The following is a 20,941-nucleotide window of genomic DNA, read 5'->3' as shown; positions in this document are numbered from 1 at the left end:
ATTGCGGCAAGATATGCATACCTGGTCATTAAAAAAAATTACCAAAAAGTCCTATAAAAACGCCGTAATAGGTGGAAACATGTTAGTAATCAAAAGCCCAACACAAAAATCCTTATCCCTGAACACTGCCTTCTTGGGCATTGGTTTTATGACAAGCATAATGAGAGCTTTCAAGTTATGAACACAGGAGTGGCCAGGCGATGAGATGATCTAATGGTAGTGACTATGCTATTGCCTGTGTCAATACCCACTATGAACCAGATGTTTCAGAAGCCTGTGAAGACAGACTGAGCTGATTGCTCATGTGCAGTCAAGTGCGGGGGTTACTCTAACTTGATGTCTCAATATTCACTGAATGCTAAAATAAAAGCAAATGGAATCAGAGAGGGAAAGGCACTAGCATTATTGTGCAATCGTGTCTTTGTTATGTTACAAGTGTGCAGAGTGTGCACCGTCTCCTTCTAGTGATAGGTCCACATGGAGGCTAACAGTCTATGTGGCTGATAGGAGCTAATGGAGTTGCTTCTTTAGCTCAAATATGGAGATCTGAACTTTTGTGCTGAAAGTCAAGGGTTCAAACCCTGCTGATGATTAGTGGAAGGAATGGTTATTTGATGCTTATTCTCTCATTTATGTCTAGTGCATTGGCAACATTGTCCTCTTTCAAAATTTGTTAATAAAAACGAAGCAGAAAAGTGCATTGCAGTGCACAGTTTTATAAGGCAGTTGGCTATGATTTGGGGCATCGCAATTGTCTGAGGACATCTGCACACTAAAATTCTGCACTCAAGGTTTGCCTTAAGCTTTCCTCTGCTAGGTAAAGATACAAAGCAAAGCCAAAGGTATTCCGATTATTCACTGTTCTCAAAGAGGTGAAAAAATGAACCAGGCGAATAACACATTATCCCAATGCTGTCATTTTAATTGTAAAATCTTTCCATAAATCTAATCCAGCACTTGGCTCTCCCCTATCCAATTCCTCTACCCTCCTCTGAAACTCTTCTAGCAATAGCCTCCTCTTTCTCTGCAGGTGAAAGCGCCTTCTTCTCTGCAGCTCCTGTGGTCTTTAACAGCCTTCCTAGGCATACCTGCCTTGGACTCTCCATCTTTTCTCCAGTCCCATTTGGAAAAAATTACCTTTCTCCTTGTTCATACCTCTCCATTGCTCTATCCTTCTGATATTATTTAACTAGCTCCATTATCACTCCCCGTGGAGCGTTTTGAAGATACAAGACAAACATTTTCAAAGAATTCTCTAAAACTAGGCACTCAGTGTAAATGTACACTCAGTCAGTTGCGGGGAAAACAAATGATGTCATCTAACACATTGTCTGCATCTACAAATCAGCTATTTATTATTAGGTACTATTTTCACACACTCCATCAAATATGGATGTTGGGGGGAGCCCACGTTTAAAATTTGCTCCACAGAGTTTGTATGGTGTTGAAATTATCATCATCATACTTAATATGGGATACAACCATAAATTCCCTTATTAAATCCAAAAGACAAATGGTATTTACACAGTTGCTCCAAACTTACTTTAAAATGCCTAAGCACTCAACACACCCACACAGTAATATGCAGTTATAGGCATTGATTAGGCACTTACAACAGGACTAGACCTGGGATGCCCAAAACCATGTTTCCTGGGTCCAGCTGGATAGACAAGTAACTAGCAATGAACCCTTTAAGAGTCCACCCTTTTATAACTTATCTATCAGAACCTGTGTGACAATAGTCACTGCTTCTTGAATTCCTTTCTTTGCTGAAACTCATTAGAACCGTCTTTGATCATTGGGGCTTTTCTTCAAAGATTTCCATCCTGTATTTACACAGACTGCAGATTATATATATTCTTCAGCCAAGCTTTATGGAGCTATCTTATCCTACAGACAGAGATACTATGCCAAGTCATTTGTTCTTGCTTTATTAGTTTGTTTAATTTGGATCTACAAAGGACAAACCAAGGCCAGGCCTCTTCCCTTCTCCCCCAGTGCCATACCTGAAATTTTAGTTGCGATCCGTGTTGTGATGGGAGGCCCGAAGCCCTTCACTGTGCTGGCTTTGATGGTGAACGAATAGGTAGTACCTGGATATAACCCTACAAAGAGGTGGTGAGTTTCATTCCTTAGTTTGAAGATCTTTCCCCTCTGGCTGGACAAGTCAGCACTGGGATCCAAGGACCCAACAGCTTTGTATGTAATCTGCAAATAAAGAACAGATAGAGTCAGGGTGGTTGTGCTGACATCAGAATTGTCAGGCGAAAAAACCGATCCGGTTTCATTATCTTCCATGAATGGGTTTTTACTTGGACGCTGGAGATCCAAGCCTGATCTTTCATCCCAAGTTTCACTTAATAGAGGGTCTGATTTTTCACTTCCATTACCAACAGGCTCAGACTGCAGCATAAACTGTTTTAAGAAGTGGATGAACAATTTTTTTTTAAAGAAATCTCTTAATTTCTTCAGCCAAATTAAAGTTGACAGCAGGATTTTCATGAATATTTCTGGTGTAATTCCTTCCCCTCACCCTTCTCCCTGTGATGTGAAAAGACTCATGGGAAAAATTCCCATCAAGTATTTTTCCTGCCAGCTAGTGGCCTGATCGAAAGCCAATTGAAGTTAATGGGAGTCCTTCTATTGACTTCAATTGGCTTTGGATCAGGTCTAAAACAGAAAAAATTCTGGACCCAGAGAGAATATTCTTTTAAGAACATGAAATAAATACCGTGAAGGCATTACACAAATTCCCCCCTCTCTTTGCCTGTGTTTTTGAGACTGTTTCAGACTGATTTTTTTTCTGGCTTTGTCCTTGGTTTTGAGGGTTTGTGTATGAGTGCTGTCCCTGATTTCCACCTCAGAGTGTTGGCAGAAAGGTACGGATCCAGACAGATATTCATGAGTACATATATTGCTAGTGAGAACACACCTTTAGAGAAATACAAGCCCAAAGCACACCTTTGAAATTCTGTCTGAGTTCCATTATGCCTACCAGTGGCAAGTCTGTGGATATACAGACATTGGAGGTAAAACTCATGACTTATTTACCAGCTGATTCCTTCCATATGTTTCAAATTCAATCCAATGGTGGCTCAGTTTCAACTGAACTGTCAATATAATATACTGTACTCTACTGCTCCCCTAACCTTTCCTGATATTACAGGATCCTTGCTTATTTGTAATGAAACACTATGAATAAATCAATGTATTTTAATATAGCAAGTCTTCAATTTTTTATGAAGGTCTTCACGAGAATCTAATTCCTGGATTTGCCAGAAAAAGGCTTTGAAAATTCTAAGTTCCTCGTATTATGACAGGAAGAAAACGTTGCATTTTGCAGAAAAAACAAATATATAATGTTAAAAAAGGAGTATCTTATAACAGGTCTGAAAACAGACAGAGGCCAATTCTTACTGGCACCATGCAGGAGCAGCAAACAACACTGTTATTTAGACAGAGGCAGATCACAAAAGAGAAAGCTGATACACATAGAATAGGTTGGATTACAGGGAAGAAGAGTGAATTCCACCAGGATCCATAATGATATAGAGCAGCAAGAACTGAGGAGAGTGGCACCCTCAAAAGCAGCTCTATTAAATCAGCTTGTCAGTATTTTCAATTTAAACTCACTATTTTCCCAAGGAACTATACATTGCAATTTATTTTGTTGCTACTTACCAGCAGCTGGCTATACAGAGTCAGATCTCAGGACAAAGGGTCATTAAAAAAACCACAACCACTGGAAGCAGAACACTTTATTCACCTTCGGGGGCAGCGCAGAGGGAACAATTGCAGCTGCCTTAACAAAACATTTTCAAAGAGGGAGCGGAAGAGAACTTTAGGTAAAACACTGTTAGGTGCTGAGGAAAAGATCATAGCCCTGGCTCTGCTACAGATGAAGCAAATTTAAAAAATAAAATTTATTCATTCAGTGTTTAGTTTTGAGTCACAAGCAACAAAAAAACTTCAAAAACAGACTCAAACGAGAGACTGCTGAATTGGAATTAATTTGCAAATTGGACACCATTAAATTAGTCTTGAATAAAGACTGGGAGTGGATGGGTCATTACACAAAGTAAAACTATTTCCCCATGTTTATTCCCCCCTCCTTCCCCACGGTTCCTCACACCCAGGAGCGCCGCCAGCTTTTCTGCCGCCCTAGGCGGCGGAAGGTCCTGCCCCGAAATGCCGCCGCGGTCGCTGCCCCCCAAATTGTAGCACCCTAGGTGACTGCCTAGGTCACCTAATGGGTTGCGCCGGCCCTGCTCACATCTTCTTGTCAACTGCTGGAAATGGGCCATTTTGATTACCACTACAAAAAGTTTTTTCTCTCCTGCTGGTAATAGCTCACCTTAACTGATCGCTCTCGTTATAGTGTGTATGGTAATACCCATCGTTTCATGTTCTCTGGGTATATATATATATATATATATATATATATCTTCCTACTGTATTTTCCACTGCATGCATCCGATGAAGTGGATTTTAGCCCACACAAGCTTATGCTTAAATAAATGTGTTAGTCTCTAAGGTGCCACAAGTACTCCTGTTCTTTCTACAAGCAGGAGAGACTGTTAACCTCTTGGAACCTGCATGCTGTGTTTGTACTAATAAAATGTAGAAACAGCATTTTTAGAATAGTCTTCAGGTACTGGGTAGGAGTTCAGGGATTGGGAAATTGGGAATAGGATAAGGAAATTTCCAGCTCTAGGTCACTGAAAATCCTGCCCATATGATGGCCAGCCAGTATCCTATGTGAATTCAGTTAGTTGGCTCAGTACAGGTCTTAGCAGACTGACTGAATGCAACAATTCAGTTCACACAGACCATCCCATTTCCATCAGATGGTATTGACTTTCGATAACATTAGCAGGGAGACCACAGAAGAGAAGTGGAGGAATCTTGCACTACAACTGTCCATCTATGGATAAATAAAAGAGGCTACTCATCAATAATCCATCAATCTTCATTTTTAAAAATTAACAAACAAACAAAACAACAAAAGAAATCAGATACTTAAGGCAAATGAAACTTCAGCAATATTTTCGATAAAAAGTAAGTTATGGAGCTTTACAAGTCAGATTCTGCTCATTAGAGTCTGCATGGAAGACTTGCATGGGGGGCACACAAACTATAGAGGAACTCAACTTGTGAAGTCTGGAACCTGATTCAGAGTTGAATCCAATATTCATCACAGTTTTGGTAGGGAGTAAGCAGCATTCCAGAGGGAGGGCCTGTTTCAGATTCAGGGTTGCAGTTTAGGCAAATTAGAGAGTGAGAAGCCCTACCAACAAAAGTTTTGATCCAGATGAGAATCTGAAGTTTCTCAGAGGTGTAAGCTTTTTGGGGTGGGGTGGGGAAAGGGGATTATTCTTGGTATTACTGTAGGACCTAAAGGACCCACAGGAGAAAGGCCGCATTGTGCAAGGCTATTGCAGTCATGGGTGTTTTCTGATCAGAGACTTCAGAGTGTGTGACATTGTATGAGGGGTTCGTGTTGCAAACAGAAGATAGGCTATAATGTTATCTTACTTTTCTATAGTGCGTTTCATGCAAACGACGCCAAATCTCTTTACAAACTGTACAACCTACTTAGAATGTACAAAGCATTTTCACTTTTATTCCACTTACCACACACAACTTTTGTGAAGATTAGTTAATGTCTGCGCCGTCCTTCAAACACTAAGTGCTACAGAAACAGCAAGTATTATTATTCCGAGCTTTAAAACATAACATGACTTACGATGGAACATTTGACGCTTTCTTGCAATCTGACTTCACCATCAGTGACCCCATGATTGGTGTGCTTTCTTTATATATCTGTAGGCTTTCAATTAAAGTTCAAGGTTTTCCTCTGTATAGTACAATCAAATTAGATGCTATTGTGCGCTATTCCTTATAATCCATCTTCCCATTGCCTTAGAACCCTTAGTGCTATCCCTTGGAACCAAGAAGTAGCTCCCTGTTCATGTAAACTTCTATTTATCTAAACAAACAAATCCATTTTGTCACGTACAAAGCTTGGAACACACACTGTGTATGTCTACACTACAATGCAAGCCCAGGGTTCAAACCCCCTTCTGTCTATACACAAATCTCAACAACCTGGGGCTCAGACCCAGGACCCCCCAGTGATGGAAGGCACAAGCCAGAGTCAAGCCATGACCCAAGGCGTGACATTGCACTCCATAATGTTTTATGGAAACACGCTTATGAGTGTGAATATGATGTAACTGGAATATGCTTTATGCAAAAGGTCTCTTGTAAGGTATCATTGCAAAGCTTATGATCTACTGAGTGTGTTCATCCCATTTGTTTGCATGTATTATTTCTATGTCTGGAGTTAGGAGAATAAGATATAAACTTGTATTACCAATGTAAACATATTAAGTGGAAGCCATTAAGGGTGCTTCAGAATCAATGACCTGTAAATGGCTCTGTTTACTTGCAAACCTTCCTGGGTACATGCGGGCTAGCCCTGGAAGAATGGAGGCTGGAGTCTCACAGGACAGGTGAACATGTCACCTGATACTGGAATCCATGTTTAACCTGGTGCTTTTCCATTTAGGAGGAGGAGTCGGGACCCAAAGAGACAAAAGATTCCCGCCTTGGGCCAAAGCTATAAAAGGGGGTGGAACAGAACAAAGGGACTGCCAGTCATGAGAACACCCCTGCTTTCCACCTAAGATGTCCCCTGGAACTAACAAGGGCTGTACCGGGGAAAGGATTGTGACCAGACTAGAAAGAAGTCTAGTCTGTGAAAGAAGCTTATTGGAACATCTCCGAGGATGAGATTTTACCTGTAATCGGTTTCTTAATGTATTAGGCTTAGACTTGCATGTTTTTGCTTTGTTTTGCTTGGTGACTTACTTTTTTCTGTCTGTTATTACTTGGAACTATGTAAATCCTACTTTTTATACTTAATAAAATCACTTTTGTTTATTAGTAAACCCAGAGTAAGTGATTAATACCTGGGGGAGCAAACAGCTGTGCATATCTCTCTATCAGTGTTATAGAGGGCGGACAATTTATGAGTTTACCCTGTATAAGCTTTATACAGAGTAAAACGGATTTATTTGGGGTTTGGATCCCACTGGGAATTGAGTGTCTGGGTGCTGGAGATAGGTGACCCGCAGTTTTTGGTAGAAGTCTGCGGCTTTGGGGGCGTGGACCAGACCTGGGTCTGTGTTGCAGCAGGCTAGTGTGTCTGGCTGAACAAGGCAGGGTTATCGAGTCCCAGAGTAGCAGGGAAAAGGGGCTCAGAGGTAATTTCAGCACATCAGGTGACAGTCCCAAGGGGGTCTCTGTGACTGAACCCATCACACAAGGTTCAAGCCCTATTACTTTGAAGCGTTGACACAGCCCCACTAGATTCGTGCTCTGGTAGTCTGCCAAAAGTATTCCACAATTTCACAAGCCAACTTTCTTTGCCCTCTGGACAATCAGGATTGGTGAACAGTCAATTTCCCCCCACACTGAACCATAAACAAAGGGATAGTGTGGCCACATTTTGGAAGAGCACCAGGAAGTCTTTAATATGGGTGGTTGGACTTGGGCCCACATCATGCAGCGTAGATGCTGGATCCCCAGATTGGGACCCAGGGTTCAACAATTAACAAACCCTGAAAACAGAATTTTACAAGGCATATATTTTCTCAAAATAGTAAATATCAAATGTTAGGATCTTAAGCTTCCCCGCACCCACCAAAGTGCGGTTCCTGAACACAGAAATGCAAACCAGTTAGCAGAGCTGTTAAATATGGTCACCTTAAATGAAACATTGCTTTGTAGATACACAGTACAATTTTAAAATAGTTCTGCTGTTTAACTGGCACCCAGTGTAACAATTTCTGAGAAGCTATAGCACATCTGAACCATGTAAATCCATTAATTATGCCTCATGTCTCCTGAAAGTTTTATGTGCATCTTTTTTTTTAAATACAGCCCAGCCAACCCTTCTGTTCCCCACTAAAACAACAGACTCCTTGACTTCCGAGAACACCTTTGAGCTGAAAGTGAGGAGCAATTTTTTCTAATGCCCCAAGAGTGACATCATCTTGTGACATGGACAATTGAGGAGTTGGGACTAGGGAGACTACTACTCATGACCTTGCCAGGATCCGAACTCAAGTCTCCAGGGACTGCCTTTCACTTTACTGAGTTGGGGGGAAATAAACCAATTCCTGACTTGTAGCTGTTTTTGAAAACACTCCTCTCATGTGTACCAAGAGTCAAGACACTGGAAACAGGACTAGTTTATACACTGGTTTTTTTTTCATATCATTGTACATGCAGAGGCACTGGTGGAATAGTTGTGGTGATGGACTCCCTGTAGAAGGGGCATAGGGAATAAGGATCCTCTGATGACTGTCAGGGTGTCAGTTCTTTCACTATCACACTCTGCTAGCATCAGACAGGAAGAAGGCAACCTTTTAATTCAGACAGAACAGTTTGTTAGCTCACACATTCACACACCTCTCCCAGCACTGAATGCTGGACTCACCTCCACAGTCCCCCCTGGAAATCGGATACCTCCAACACACAGAGAAACAGACACACCTGCAGGTAGCCTGCCATTAGCTGATGGAAGCAGAAACATTGAAACATGAAAATGACGCTAAGGAAATCACTAATGACATCATATGAAGAGTGTGTCTTGGGGGCGGGGGCAGTTAATCCAAAGCTTTTTGGTATGCATCAGGTAACTTGCAGTACACAACTCACCCCAAAAGGATGTGCACGAAACACCTGTTCTATTTTCAATTCACATTGTGTGCACACACTGCAGCAGTTTGCTGAGAACTGAGGGCATAGAATTCTCAGGGGGTATTCTAAGGTATTTTGCTTTGTTGTGTGCAGGCTCTGACTGGTGTCTCGGCTGGTTGTGCTATAATTGTGTAGAATCTTATCCAAAAAATAGACAGGTCACATGTCCCAAGCCAGATTGTCTCCTTTTACCCTTATTTCAATATACTTTCCCCTGAGCTGCTTGATCTTTATTGGGCATTAGTCGGCATCCAAGTCATGATACCTTGCAGGTATCTGCTTTGCAATGTCCACAAAGAGGTCTTTATTTCAGTGGCTGGCCACAGAAGCTTCCTGGACCGATGCTAGATAGTGATGAGATCCAGGGTTTCAGCACTGCTCCAAGCATCTTTGCAAAGCATCAGAGGGTCCTGTGGCACCTTTAAGACTAAGTTCTTACCCACGAAAGCTTATGCTCCCAATACTTCTGTTAGTCTTAAAGGTGCCACAGGACCCTCTGATGCTTTGCACAGATTCAGACTAACACGGCTACCCCTCTGATACTTGTGCAAAGCATGTTGTGGGGTTGTGCTTGCATTGCAAGGATGCCAATACACTGGGATCCAGAAGCAAATGAACGAAATCTGGCTCCGTGTCAGTTTTTAAAGGGGGGAAGCGTCATCCTGGGAACTCAACACCAAAGATAAGAGGGCCCACAGGTAAACAGACAGGCCAGCAACGGGTCAACCTGCAAGCACTGTGGGATAGCAATTGGAAGCATGCAAAAAAGGGTGCACAGGCAGCACAGCAATTGTGTCCACATGAACAATAGATCAAACTAATTCAATTCCGAACATATGTAGTCCACTTTGGAAGAGGATTCCAGAGTTCATGATAAACATGGAGTTAGCAGACAGTGATGGATTGCGTTGTGTGTATGCAAGTGTTTTCAAATTTTGATCCAGTTTAAAATCACAGTGTAGACAAGCCCAAAGTGAACTGCACATCAGTCATAGCTTCTCTCTCTCTCTTTAAAATAAAGGCGTCTCTCATTATGAGACCCTGCTGACCAGAGAACTGCATGATGCTGCTGCTTCCAACTGCAGGTGCAGTCCTTTCCCTATTGGAATCAACTCTATGTTGCCAGAAGGATAATTGGCGACCTTAGTTATGTGAACTATGAAGGTGCAGGGCCCTCCAGGGGCCCAGCACCAACACAGCTATCCTCTGCCAGGCAGAGCACTCCCCTCACTTCCAAGCTTGTGGTCCCACCTGACTCCAGTGCCCACAGACTACAACCATCACTCATTTCCCCAAGCCCTTTCCTACGCTACATGCTTCAGTGCCTCTCCATGGCTTCTCACTCCATGCAATGGGGTCAGTGTCCACAAAGTCTTAGAAGCAGGTGAGTAGGAAGGTTTTCACAGCCTAAGTCTGGGTTCATGTAGGTAGGAGACTCTTTAGGGTACATATGTCATAGACATGTAGATTTGGGGACCTGGATATCAGTGGCGGAGAGCTGGATGGATCCATGTCTGCTATGTTGCACAGGGACTGCAAAAACTAACCCAGCCCTCTACATAGGACAACCTATATCTTGCCAACTCACCTAAGTTCTGCAGAACCTCTTAACTGAGAAGACCCGAGTCAACAATAAGGCTATTAATTTTTAATCTTGCTTCACATATTCCATTCCACGCTGTAATAAATCCTATAAACCAATTCCTATGTGACATCCCCCAAATATAAATAAATAAAAATAAATTGAGTTTTGGAAGCCTGAGAGAAAAATCCTTGAACTTGAAGGTGACAAAATATAGTTCCTTTCTTTTGCATGAAGTTAGACGTGTCACTGTATTGGGAATGCAGCATTTCCTGGGCAGACTCTAACGTATGGCATGATTTAACAGTGTAAGTGACTCTTCTACATCTGAGTGAAACTCTGTGGCATCACTTTTGGGGGGAATTTCCTTTGAATTCAGTTTGTCTGCACATCCCCCCTCAACCCAAATTTCAGGTTCCAATGAACCCATAAACTCAAGTGTGGGAGGCAGGCAAAACTTCAGAGCTCCATCTAATTTCACAATGAAACCAGATGAATCCATATGTTTTGCCATAGAGTTAACACTGGCATATGAACCAGGCTGGGCGTCTCACAAGACTCAAGAACCTTAGCAACACTTTTGGAGAACCTGAGCTGAGTTTGCAACATTGAAAAGCATTCCTAAGAACAAAATGAACTTCAGGTTTCGTGGCAAACCACCCCAAAGCACTAGTTATTTCCCAAAGGACTGCCTGCCCTTTCCTCTTACAGGCTGTACCCCCAGTACAGTGGGCAGCAGTAGGCTTGGCAAGGGTGCTATCACAAGAGGCTAGATAAAACTGAACACACTCCAGGAGATTTAGATCAGTTCCGAATCCACACCCAGGGCCGGCCTCTACCATTTTTGCCGCCCCAAGCAAAAAAAAAAAAAAAAGTTGCCCGGACTATGCCGCCCCAAGAATGGACGGAATGCCGCCCCTTAAAATGTGCCACCCCAGGCACATGCTTCCTCCGCTGGTGCCTGGACCTGGCCCTGTCCACACCCCAAAGACACCACAATTAGTGCTAGCTGTTCCCTAGCTGCTCTCAGGAGAATGGACTAGGCCCTAGAGTCTGACTTACCCTTCCTTCCCTAGTGACATCCCCCTAAAGGCCGGGATCAAGGCACATTAACACAGTAGAATGAAGAACATTTGCTCAGCAATGCCTGTGCACTACCTGTTCTCCAGATTAAAAGAGAAAGCTTCTGTTTCCAACACCCTTCATCAGTCTGACATTTAATTAAGAAATGAAAACCTACTCACATCTACTAGACAGATTCTCACTCACGGCTTTTCTCCACACTTCACTTTCTTGGTGAAACACCAGGGCACAGACCATTAAACTTTTTGGAGGAAATTAAAGTAATACAGAAAGGAAAATCAAGTAGATTTAGGCATACCAAGTAATATAATTGCCAGCTGCAACTCAACTACAAAGAACGATTACAAACTAATGAGACAGATCCACAACTTTTATGATACTGATTTGTTGTATGAATTTTACATCTTTTGGCTATAAATTCCATATCTCATCTTGGCAAAATAACAGTTTTAGCAGATAATTATAGCTCTCCTCCTCACTTTCTATAGAGTACACACTCATGCACACACAGACTTCATACCTATTGTATTTTAACACCACTTTGCTATAAGTGTCATTTTCTTTGTTGGCCTCTCACCTCCTCCTATATATAACTTCTGTCCCTGCACTCCCCGTAGCATCACTCTCTTCATCATAACACCACCTCCTAACATTTAACACTCAGGTCCTCACGGCTAGTATCATAACGAGTGAAGTGTACACACTGAGGGAGGGGGGGATTATAAATAACCAGTAAGATATCAAAAGGCTCTGGGTGTGGACCACACATCAGATTTAACAAACAATCAAGTTCCTGTAGCCACTGGTTCCATTCATGGAGTGGCAGGGGTAGGGCTCAGCCCTATATTCTTCTAAGGCAGGCAGATATTGAGTGCTTGTCTGCATGAACAATTAGTCCACGGGAAGGTGGGGTGTGAATCTACACCACTCTAGCCTGCTGTGCCCGAACTGTCCATGTGCACCCTGATGACATACATTAACAGTTAATTTGTGGGCTTTGATCTAGTTCAGGGCTTTGATCTAGTCCATGGATGTCACATGGGCCACTGCTGTTTGCTGATTGGGCCGTGGGTTCAGAACCACTGATCTAGTGCCATTTCAAAAAGGACTGGCTCAAAGTGCATTAACAAACTGTTAACGAGTGTCAGCAGGGTGCACATGGACAGTTAGTTCCCGGAAGGCTAGTGCAGGGTAGACTCACATCCCAGCTTGCCATGCACTCAATGTTCATGTAGACAAGCCCTTATTTACTTCACCTCAATTCATAGAGTTATATTCTGACCTCTTTCACAGCGTGGGAAGAGGATGCAGGGAGCCCTTCCATCCTCCCTCCCCCCCCCCCGTGCTCTGTGAGCAATGCTAGTCACTCCAAAAGGGGTGGAGCAGAGACACCCCACCCTTTTCCTGCAACAGCAGGGGGCTGACACAGAGACTGTGCCCCTTTAAAGTGGAAGAGACCGCCTGCCTCCACTCCTCCATAGTCCCTGGGCACATTCTGCTTAGAGCCGATCACAGTAGGCAGCATCACTCCAGCTACTGCCCCTAGGCAGGTGTCCCTCTAGACGTCCCATGACACAGCAATGGCTGGTAAAACCACAGTCCATCGAGCCCATAATGCATATTTTATAAAACGAATTAAAACATCAGTCCACTTTGCCAGAGTTCCCCTTACTTGTACTGAAACAGGCTGTCACACAAAATGGTCGGGTGAGGCAATCCCTTTGTCCCACTCATGGCCTCTAAGAGACGATCCCCGAGAGTGACAAATGTTGAGTCAGAAAAAGAATATCTCATTCCTAGAGGGATCCCAGTAAACTTTACAAACTGGTTTAAAAATGACATAGGAATCCCTCTACCCATCACTGAAATGCAGTTTCCTCATGAGGCAGAAAGTGGCATTTGTTTAGCACAACTCTGCAAGGTACAGAGCACCTTTATCACCACTCAGTACCTCACAGAATCAAGCCCAGCACAGTACAGCAAGACCACACAATAGATTTGTCCACAGGTGGAATATCACATAAAAGTTACAACTACAGTGGATTTTTCAATAAGAAGAACACTGGAATTTGGCCAGGTCACTGGTTAATCCCCTATTCCCCCCCCCCCCCCCCCAAAAAAAAAAAGTGCTATGGAGATCTTTAATGAACACATATTGTGTGGAGTTTTGTCATACTTCAGCTGATTAAATGTATCACAACTTCCCCTGCTAGCAATAAAGACAATCTGCAGGAGACCCCAACTAAACAAAGCATTTAAGCAAAGTCCATTGCTATCCAGCAAAGCATTTAAACTTATCTACTTAAGTCCCATTGAAGCCAAGAGATTTTAAGCTCATGATTAAGTACTTTGACTGAATCAGGGCCATAGAGCATCTTTCATCTGTAGACAAAGGACTTTGCTGAGGTTGGTAAGCACCACTATCCCCATTTTGCCCCTGTGGAAACTGATGTAAAAACCCAATCTTTATCCAAAATTCACACAGCAAGTCCATGGTAGAGCTAGAAATAGAGCCCAGTTTTCCTGACTCAGTCTGGAACTCTATCCTTTGGACCATATACTGCCTGCCACGCTAATGTCTGTTATCCCAAACATCATTTTCACATTAACCTTTTGTCCTGCTCTAATTTCTTTCAGATAAATGAGGTTTCCCTTTCCAGATGCACAGGCTGAAAATGAAACACTGGCATCTCTAGCATCCATGACGGAAATATGCAAGATTAGGCATATTTTGTTAATCGTCAAGTAACCTGATTGGCTGAACATATACAAATGCTTAATGTAAAATTATGTTCTGATGCTGAGTTTGTCCCAGGATGATGGAATGGTCAAGTGCATAAAAGTGATAATTTCCTGGCACTGTCTGCTCAAAACAATAACTCTGTTTGCTGTTTGTACAGCTGCCTCTCAAGTTATACCATCAAGCTGTCCCATATTTGGGTTCTCCTTGCCATAAGAAAGATTGAAAAGAAGCTGTTCAGTGCAAGTGAAGGATTGAAATAGACTGTGTAATTTCCCAACCCCATTTTTCAATTTTTAAAAAATTTATACCTACATACTTCCCATCTAAGGATAATTCCCTGAAGTATAGGCTTGCTGGTTGCAAAGAGTTTGAAAATTGCTGCAAGCCGATCCATTCAAATTCAGCTTTAAGTAAGAGAAGGGAAGACAAAGAAAACAAAACAAAACCCACAAACACACCCTTGTCATAAATAGGAGAAGAACTTCCTTCTCATGCCAGAGTAAAAATCCTTATTTTATTGTTCTATGAATAGCAAATAAATCCTCCCAAACTGCCTCTCCCAGCAAGCAAGCCAGGTTTGTTTCTGCTCTACTCCAGCAGAGAAATGGTCAGCTTTGGCAACTAGATAATGTGGAGTGAAGAAAATAAATCTCTATATGTAAATTTTTGCTTGGGATTTAGTGGTTAAGAGCTGTCTCACATATTGGTATTTATAGCAAGATGGAACACATTTTCCTGAGTAGCTACATGAAGGGAGACAAGGTTGAAGCCATGAATATTATTTAGCTGTTCACATGGTTTTAATTTGAATAAGAATATCCTGCTGGCCCCGTCTTGGTACAACAGCTTCACTGCAGGAGAAACTAGAAGGGGGGAAAAATGCTTTATATCAGCCATGCAAAACTGTCATGAAAATAGATGGGCCCAGGCTCATCCAGGCAGTCTGTGCTCCCTCAGAAACTAGTGGAGAACTTGGCAGAAATTGGAGACCAACGCATAGGTCAGGGGACCCATGGCATCACAATCAGTCAGGTGGGCATGCTGACTGGAGAGGGGAACTCCCAGAAGTTTGAGAAAAGGATAGTCTGTGTGGATTATCTGAAATCCACAACAGTGGATCCAGGAGTGCCCCAGAAAGTGCCCCCTAGGGTGCCTCTGAAAACCAGAAGTGACCCCCCTTTTAAGGATGTTTTAGAAACAACTTGTAACTGTCAGGGGGATACCTACAAGAGCTGCCAATCAACTGAGCAAAGAAAACATAGCAAACTGGTGCAGGTGTACCACAGGGACAGCCCCTAGGCATATCTAGCATAAAACCTATTCCAGTTATGTCATATTTACATTCATAAGCATATTTTATAAAGCATTATGGGGTGCAACATCACAAGAGTCTTCATGGAACATTTTTCTACCAACAATATTATGCTGTGCTGTGAAAACAAATACGAACTGGAAAGGGATCTAGAATGACAGAAGCCTGCATTAGAAGAAAACAGTTTATGAATGAGCCAATAACAAATGGAATAAATGCAATGTTTTGTTGAGCAGGACAATGAGAAGCCAGTAAAACTGGATGGTTAGAGTTAAAGTCTGTGCAACAATTCAAACACCTCTGTTCAGTGCTAGACCATGAATGTGTATGAAGATGTTAAGAGTTCCATGAAGAAAGCTTGGTGCAAATGGATGGAATTGATGGAATTCTTTACAATAAGAATATGCCAAGTAAACTAAAGAATAAAGTGTATAAGGCTATGATTAGGTCAGACATGTACAGTTTGGATTGCAAGCCAATGAGGAAGAGAGGACAACTACTTCACATTGCCGAAATTAGAATGCTCAGGTGAATGCTGAGTAAGACAAGAGCTTATAGGCTACCCAATGAAACTGTATAAGCTATAATGCAGGTAGCCCCCATCATGGAAAAGATGAGAGAGTATCAATTGAGATGGCTGGGTCATGTGAGATGATGAAATGTGGGATATAAAAGAGTAAAAGATCTAGTAGTCATGGGACAAAAACTACAAGGAAGACCCAGAAAAACTGTGGTTCAAGATGCTGAAGAAAGACATAAAGAGGTCAGAGTCAGCTTGGAAGGCACTCTTGACAAGCATGCTTAGAGATTCAGAACAAGATCCACACACCATGACTAACGGGACAAGGTGAAGGCAAAGAAGAGGACTGAAAGTTACTGATATTGGTTTCCTCTTGAATGTCTTTTGGGCCAAATTTTCAAAGTTGCTGAGAACCCAAAACTCCATTTGACATCAAAGGCACTGGAGATGCTCAACACCTGTGAAGATCAGGCTCTGTGTCTGTTGCATATTAATTGTTTTAGTGTAAATGCCTAGGATATTTCTATAGCTACAGTAGGTGATATATACATAAAATCCTATTACCTTTACGGAGGTGGTCTGCCCCAATCTGATTAGCTGCAGTAAAACAAATCTTCTGGATTACTCCCCCAAACTGCATTTGCAGCAGACTCCAGGCTGCAAAATTCACTGAGTATAAAATGAATTTTAAATTCCTTCTCTCCTGGAAAAATCAATGTTTCAAACATTTTTTTCCCCAAGATTTCCTGCACTGAGATATTGTCTAGATATTTAGTGTCTGAAAATGAGATCTATTCCTTCAGAGAGCTAAATACTTCATGTAGAGGGGAAAATCTTGCAGTAATGTCAGTAAAGAAAATATACATCAAAGCTGGTCTGAAGCTGATTGAAACAACTCCCCTGCCCCCTCCGACAATCATATTCTAATACAAGGATTGTACCCTGCACATCTGGCAGCGGCCTTTGGTGGCTGGTAGTATTCTTAACTAAGAAATACCTAGATCCTGTCTCACAGGCTTGTTTTGGTTTTGGATTAACTGGTAGTCTCCTACGTTGTATATTTTAGAGAGCTGCCCACTTTCTATCTATCTTGGGTATTTGTATGCCACCCCATCACCATAGTAACTAAGCACCTCACAACCTTTAATATATTTTTCCTGAACACCCCTGTGAGGCAAGGCAGTGCTATTATTTCCATTTTACAGATAGGGAACTGAGGCACAGAGACGAAGTGATTTGCCCAAGGTCACACAGGAACTCTGGACCATTCTTCTTCCTACTGGGAAGATTGTTCAGTTATCAGATTTAGGGCCATGACAATTTTGAATCAAGAGCAGGCCTCATGCAATGGATTGGTTGTTGTTCAAACAGATGGTTCTAGTGAGACTGCAGGAGGTGGGAACACAAAAATGTCATTTTCACCTATGGCTGGATGGTCCTGTCCTGTTTTATTCAAGTACAACAGCCTGTACCCTCCCACAGTGGAAGATCACCATTTTTCAGGTGTACAAGCAACATTTGGGTATGCAAGTCAGACAGCTGGGTGCTCTATTTTCTATCCCAATGTATGAATATACAAGAGTGTGTCTGAAATTTGAATAGAGATGATTGTATTATGTTGTAAGCATTATTGAGTCATGCAGAAAAGATTATATACACCTTTCATCCGCAATATTTCCTGAGTTTTGCATACAGAGTCTTTCTTGATTTGTTCACCCATACATGAAGAGCAGGTTGTCTTCATTCTATACACATATACACACACTAGAACAATGCAGTGTGTCATGGAATCCAGGTCTATTCCGCAAGCTTTAATTTTACTTCCTAACACTTTGGATCTGTCTTTGTATTAATGGTCTTTGCCTTCACTACATTCTATACCATCTCCCAGCTAAGGGATGAATTTCTGTCACCCTTATCAATACTGAGCAGTACTTCACTTTGGCAATAGCCCCGCTGAAGCCACTGGGACTAGTTATGGAGCAAGGGACTATTAAACAGCAGTATCGGTGGGGGAATCTGGCCTGAATGTCATTTATAAAATTCAGTTCATTTGCTTTTTACCCTCTCTTTCAATCAAAATGTTAAGCGAGCATCCTATATGGAGAGGAGCAATTGGGTATAGTCTTTGTAATGTTTTTCTTTTACTGAAATAAGACCCAGAGCATATGTCACATACATTAAAAAAAATGACATTTTGATTGTATGCCTCTCGCCTACCCAACATATGTTGTATATCTTACACAGTATGCTTTTGGAGGCTGTAGCATCTTGTCTTCCTAGCACAGACCTATAACTGCTCTCTGTAGTGCCTCACAAGACACCTCTCTCAACTCAAATTTTATCTTTATGGTTCTGCAGCCAATTTTTAGCCCACATAACAGTGCTTACAACCAGATCAATTAAAATTAATTTCCCCAATTACTTCAAAAGTTTTGCTGAAATTTCAGGTATAGTATGACTACTGCACTCCCATTCCATCTGTTAACCTTGGCACTTCAAATCAAAAAGAAAGAAAAGGGAAAGATAAGTTTTCTATTCCATTTTTAATCAATTACTGTTTTTTTTTTTAAATCTCATCTCTAGTGGTAAGACTGCCCACCAGCCAAGATCCTTAACTCACATTCAGTGAGTTCAATGAACACCAACACACACTTCAGATTTCTCTTGCTTTATCTTTCTCCACGCAACTCGGAATATTGCAGGGAGTCTTCAGTGGAGGACCCTTATTGCTCCTCCTTTTAGCAGAGTTCTTTGGAGATGCTCCTCCTATGGATCTTCAGGTTGGTTTAAATGTATTAAAAAGACATCACAATAATCAGGATGCACAAATGTAAACAAATTTAAAAATAATCTTGTGCTTTATGCTTTTAACTCCCCATTGTCAATCTTTGCCTCAGCCCCTTCTTTACCTTGCACTAACGAGCAGGAAAATCGAGTGCCAAATTGGCTCCCTCCTTGCCCTGCAAACAAAAAGTGAAACCTTAATAAATTGCCCTTTGACTCTTCAGTCTCACAACACGTAGCAGCTACCCACTCTGTCAAGCATATTTCCTGGCCTCCATTAACTCCAGAGAGGAGTTCCACTAAGCTGATATCTGAAATTAACTCTTCCCCACCATATCCTGTATCTTTTTCGGGGGTGGGGGGAAGAGGAGGGAGGAGAAGAGATAAAGGGGGAGAAAACAAATTGGCTTCTCAGGGGCACTAATATGATGCTGTTCACAGCAACAGAGGCCTGGACACAATCTAAAGTAGGTGGCAGAGTCATAGTAGCAGCAGAATCACCTTGATGAGGAACCCAGAGGAACCGAACTGTTTTGAACTTCTAATGGCAAAGAGGTGAACAGGGTTAATTGCTGAGGATGTAGGCTTAAGCTTTCCATGCTGGGAATCACAGAATTAAGCGGATTTTGAAAGGCTTAGGCAGTTCTTTGAAAATTATACCTCATTAGGATTCAATGGCAAAGCAAAATAGGAGTGCCAGGAGAAGGAAGCACTGGTATGTTTCCTTCCCTGAAGGAAAAATATTTTCTTTTTCTTTGATGAATTTGTTCTCTCCCGCTCTTGATGGGTCAGGATTTGTTTCTGGTTCTTTTTGTCCCCCACCATACAAAAGTGTGTGTTCCAAAAGCTTGATCCCAATTCTAAACTACCCCATGCTGGTGCAGGATGGCTGCCATGGTCTCATGGAAGGTGCTTCTGGGAGTAATGACAAAGGTCCTATGACAATGGCTATTATCCAATATGATCAGGGCACAGGGTGTCCTTAGCCTCTGATTGCCAGAAGCTGGGAGTGGACAATGGGGGATTGATCACTCAATGATTGCCTGTCATGTTCATTCTCTCCAAAGCACCTGGCATTGGCCACTATGGGAAGACAGGCTATTGGGCTTGCTGGACCATTGGACTGATCCAGTACTGCTGTTCTTATGTCCTCAGTGTCAAGGACCCACTCTCATCAGGCCTAAAAACTGTGCAATGTCACCTTCAGACCCAGAACTTGAGCGATAGTGGCTTCACTGCAAAGTTCTCTAAGATTTTGGAAAACTTTCAGCCAGCATAAGCTGAATCTTCAGCAAACCTGCCTTGATTATAGCTTAAACCTGAAAGCATATGGAGACTCAACCCTAAACTAGGTCAAAAAATGGGAGTTTCATTTGAGTTTTGCTTTAAATTTTTGGTTTCATTCAATGTGAAACTCAGGGGATACAAATCCATTTGACCTTAAATAAATAAGATACACAGGTACCCTTGGAAACTAAAATTTCTCACTGTTCAAATTAGGATTGTGTTCAAACTTGGAATCTACTCTGGGATGGTGTCATGCTTTTTGTCCTATTGAAATACACTGGCATCTAGAGTAGAGTCCTCTTATTTATCCACATTTCTGATATAATTAAGGCAGCAATAGTGCAAAAATTCCCGCACTCTGCCCCAACAATGTGCATCAGCCACAACCTGAAGAGACCAACTTCTACTGGAAATAAGGTAGTTCCGTCTCCAGGACCCAGTCGCTCCCTGCTCAGAGGTTTCCAATTAGCCCCAACTTTTGTGGTAGCTTTTTTGACGCGAATGACTCCATTCACATTGACCATTCAACAGCTAATAAATGGTAGATATTTTTGGATTCTACTAAGGTCTTGTCTACCCAAGGTTGGAGGGACTAAGCCATAGCTTTTGAGTTAATCCACTTTGAAAATGCTTGCATACGCACCACACAATTCATTGTAGCTCACTGACTCTACATTTATCGCAAACTCTGGAGTCCTGTTTCAAAGCGAATTAACTTTATGGCAAAGCGAGTTAATCTGGTCTATTGTCTGTGTGCATGCAATGCTCCTGCGCACTGCACTGGTGGTCTTCCAGCAGCTACCATACTGCTTTGTGGGTTACCAGTCTTGTTTACCTCTGTGCCTTTCTCTGCTCTAG

At 42.1% G+C, this 20,941-nt stretch overlaps 1 protein-coding gene across 4 annotated transcripts in view; it reads right to left on the bottom strand.

Annotated features, from left to right (window-relative positions):
- PTPRT (protein tyrosine phosphatase receptor type T) overlaps nucleotides 1–20,941 on the bottom strand; it is a 699,175-nt gene that overhangs the window by 172,744 nt on the left and 505,490 nt on the right. For all 4 annotated transcript variants that reach the window (XM_054046511.1, XM_054046508.1, XM_054046510.1 and 1 more), the window contains exon 10: nucleotides 2,007–2,208. In XM_054046511.1, the coding sequence (XP_053902486.1) occupies nucleotides 2,007–2,208 (202 nt within the window). The remainder of the gene's footprint in view (nucleotides 1–2,006; nucleotides 2,209–20,941) is intronic.

The sequence above is a fragment of the Malaclemys terrapin genome, chromosome 12 (genome assembly GCF_027887155.1).
Source record: "Malaclemys terrapin pileata isolate rMalTer1 chromosome 12, rMalTer1.hap1, whole genome shotgun sequence".
In the NCBI taxonomy this organism is placed as follows: Eukaryota; Metazoa; Chordata; order Testudines; family Emydidae; genus Malaclemys; species Malaclemys terrapin.
The sequence above is the reverse complement of the archived record's forward strand: the minus strand, read 5'-3'. Positions and strand labels throughout refer to the sequence as shown.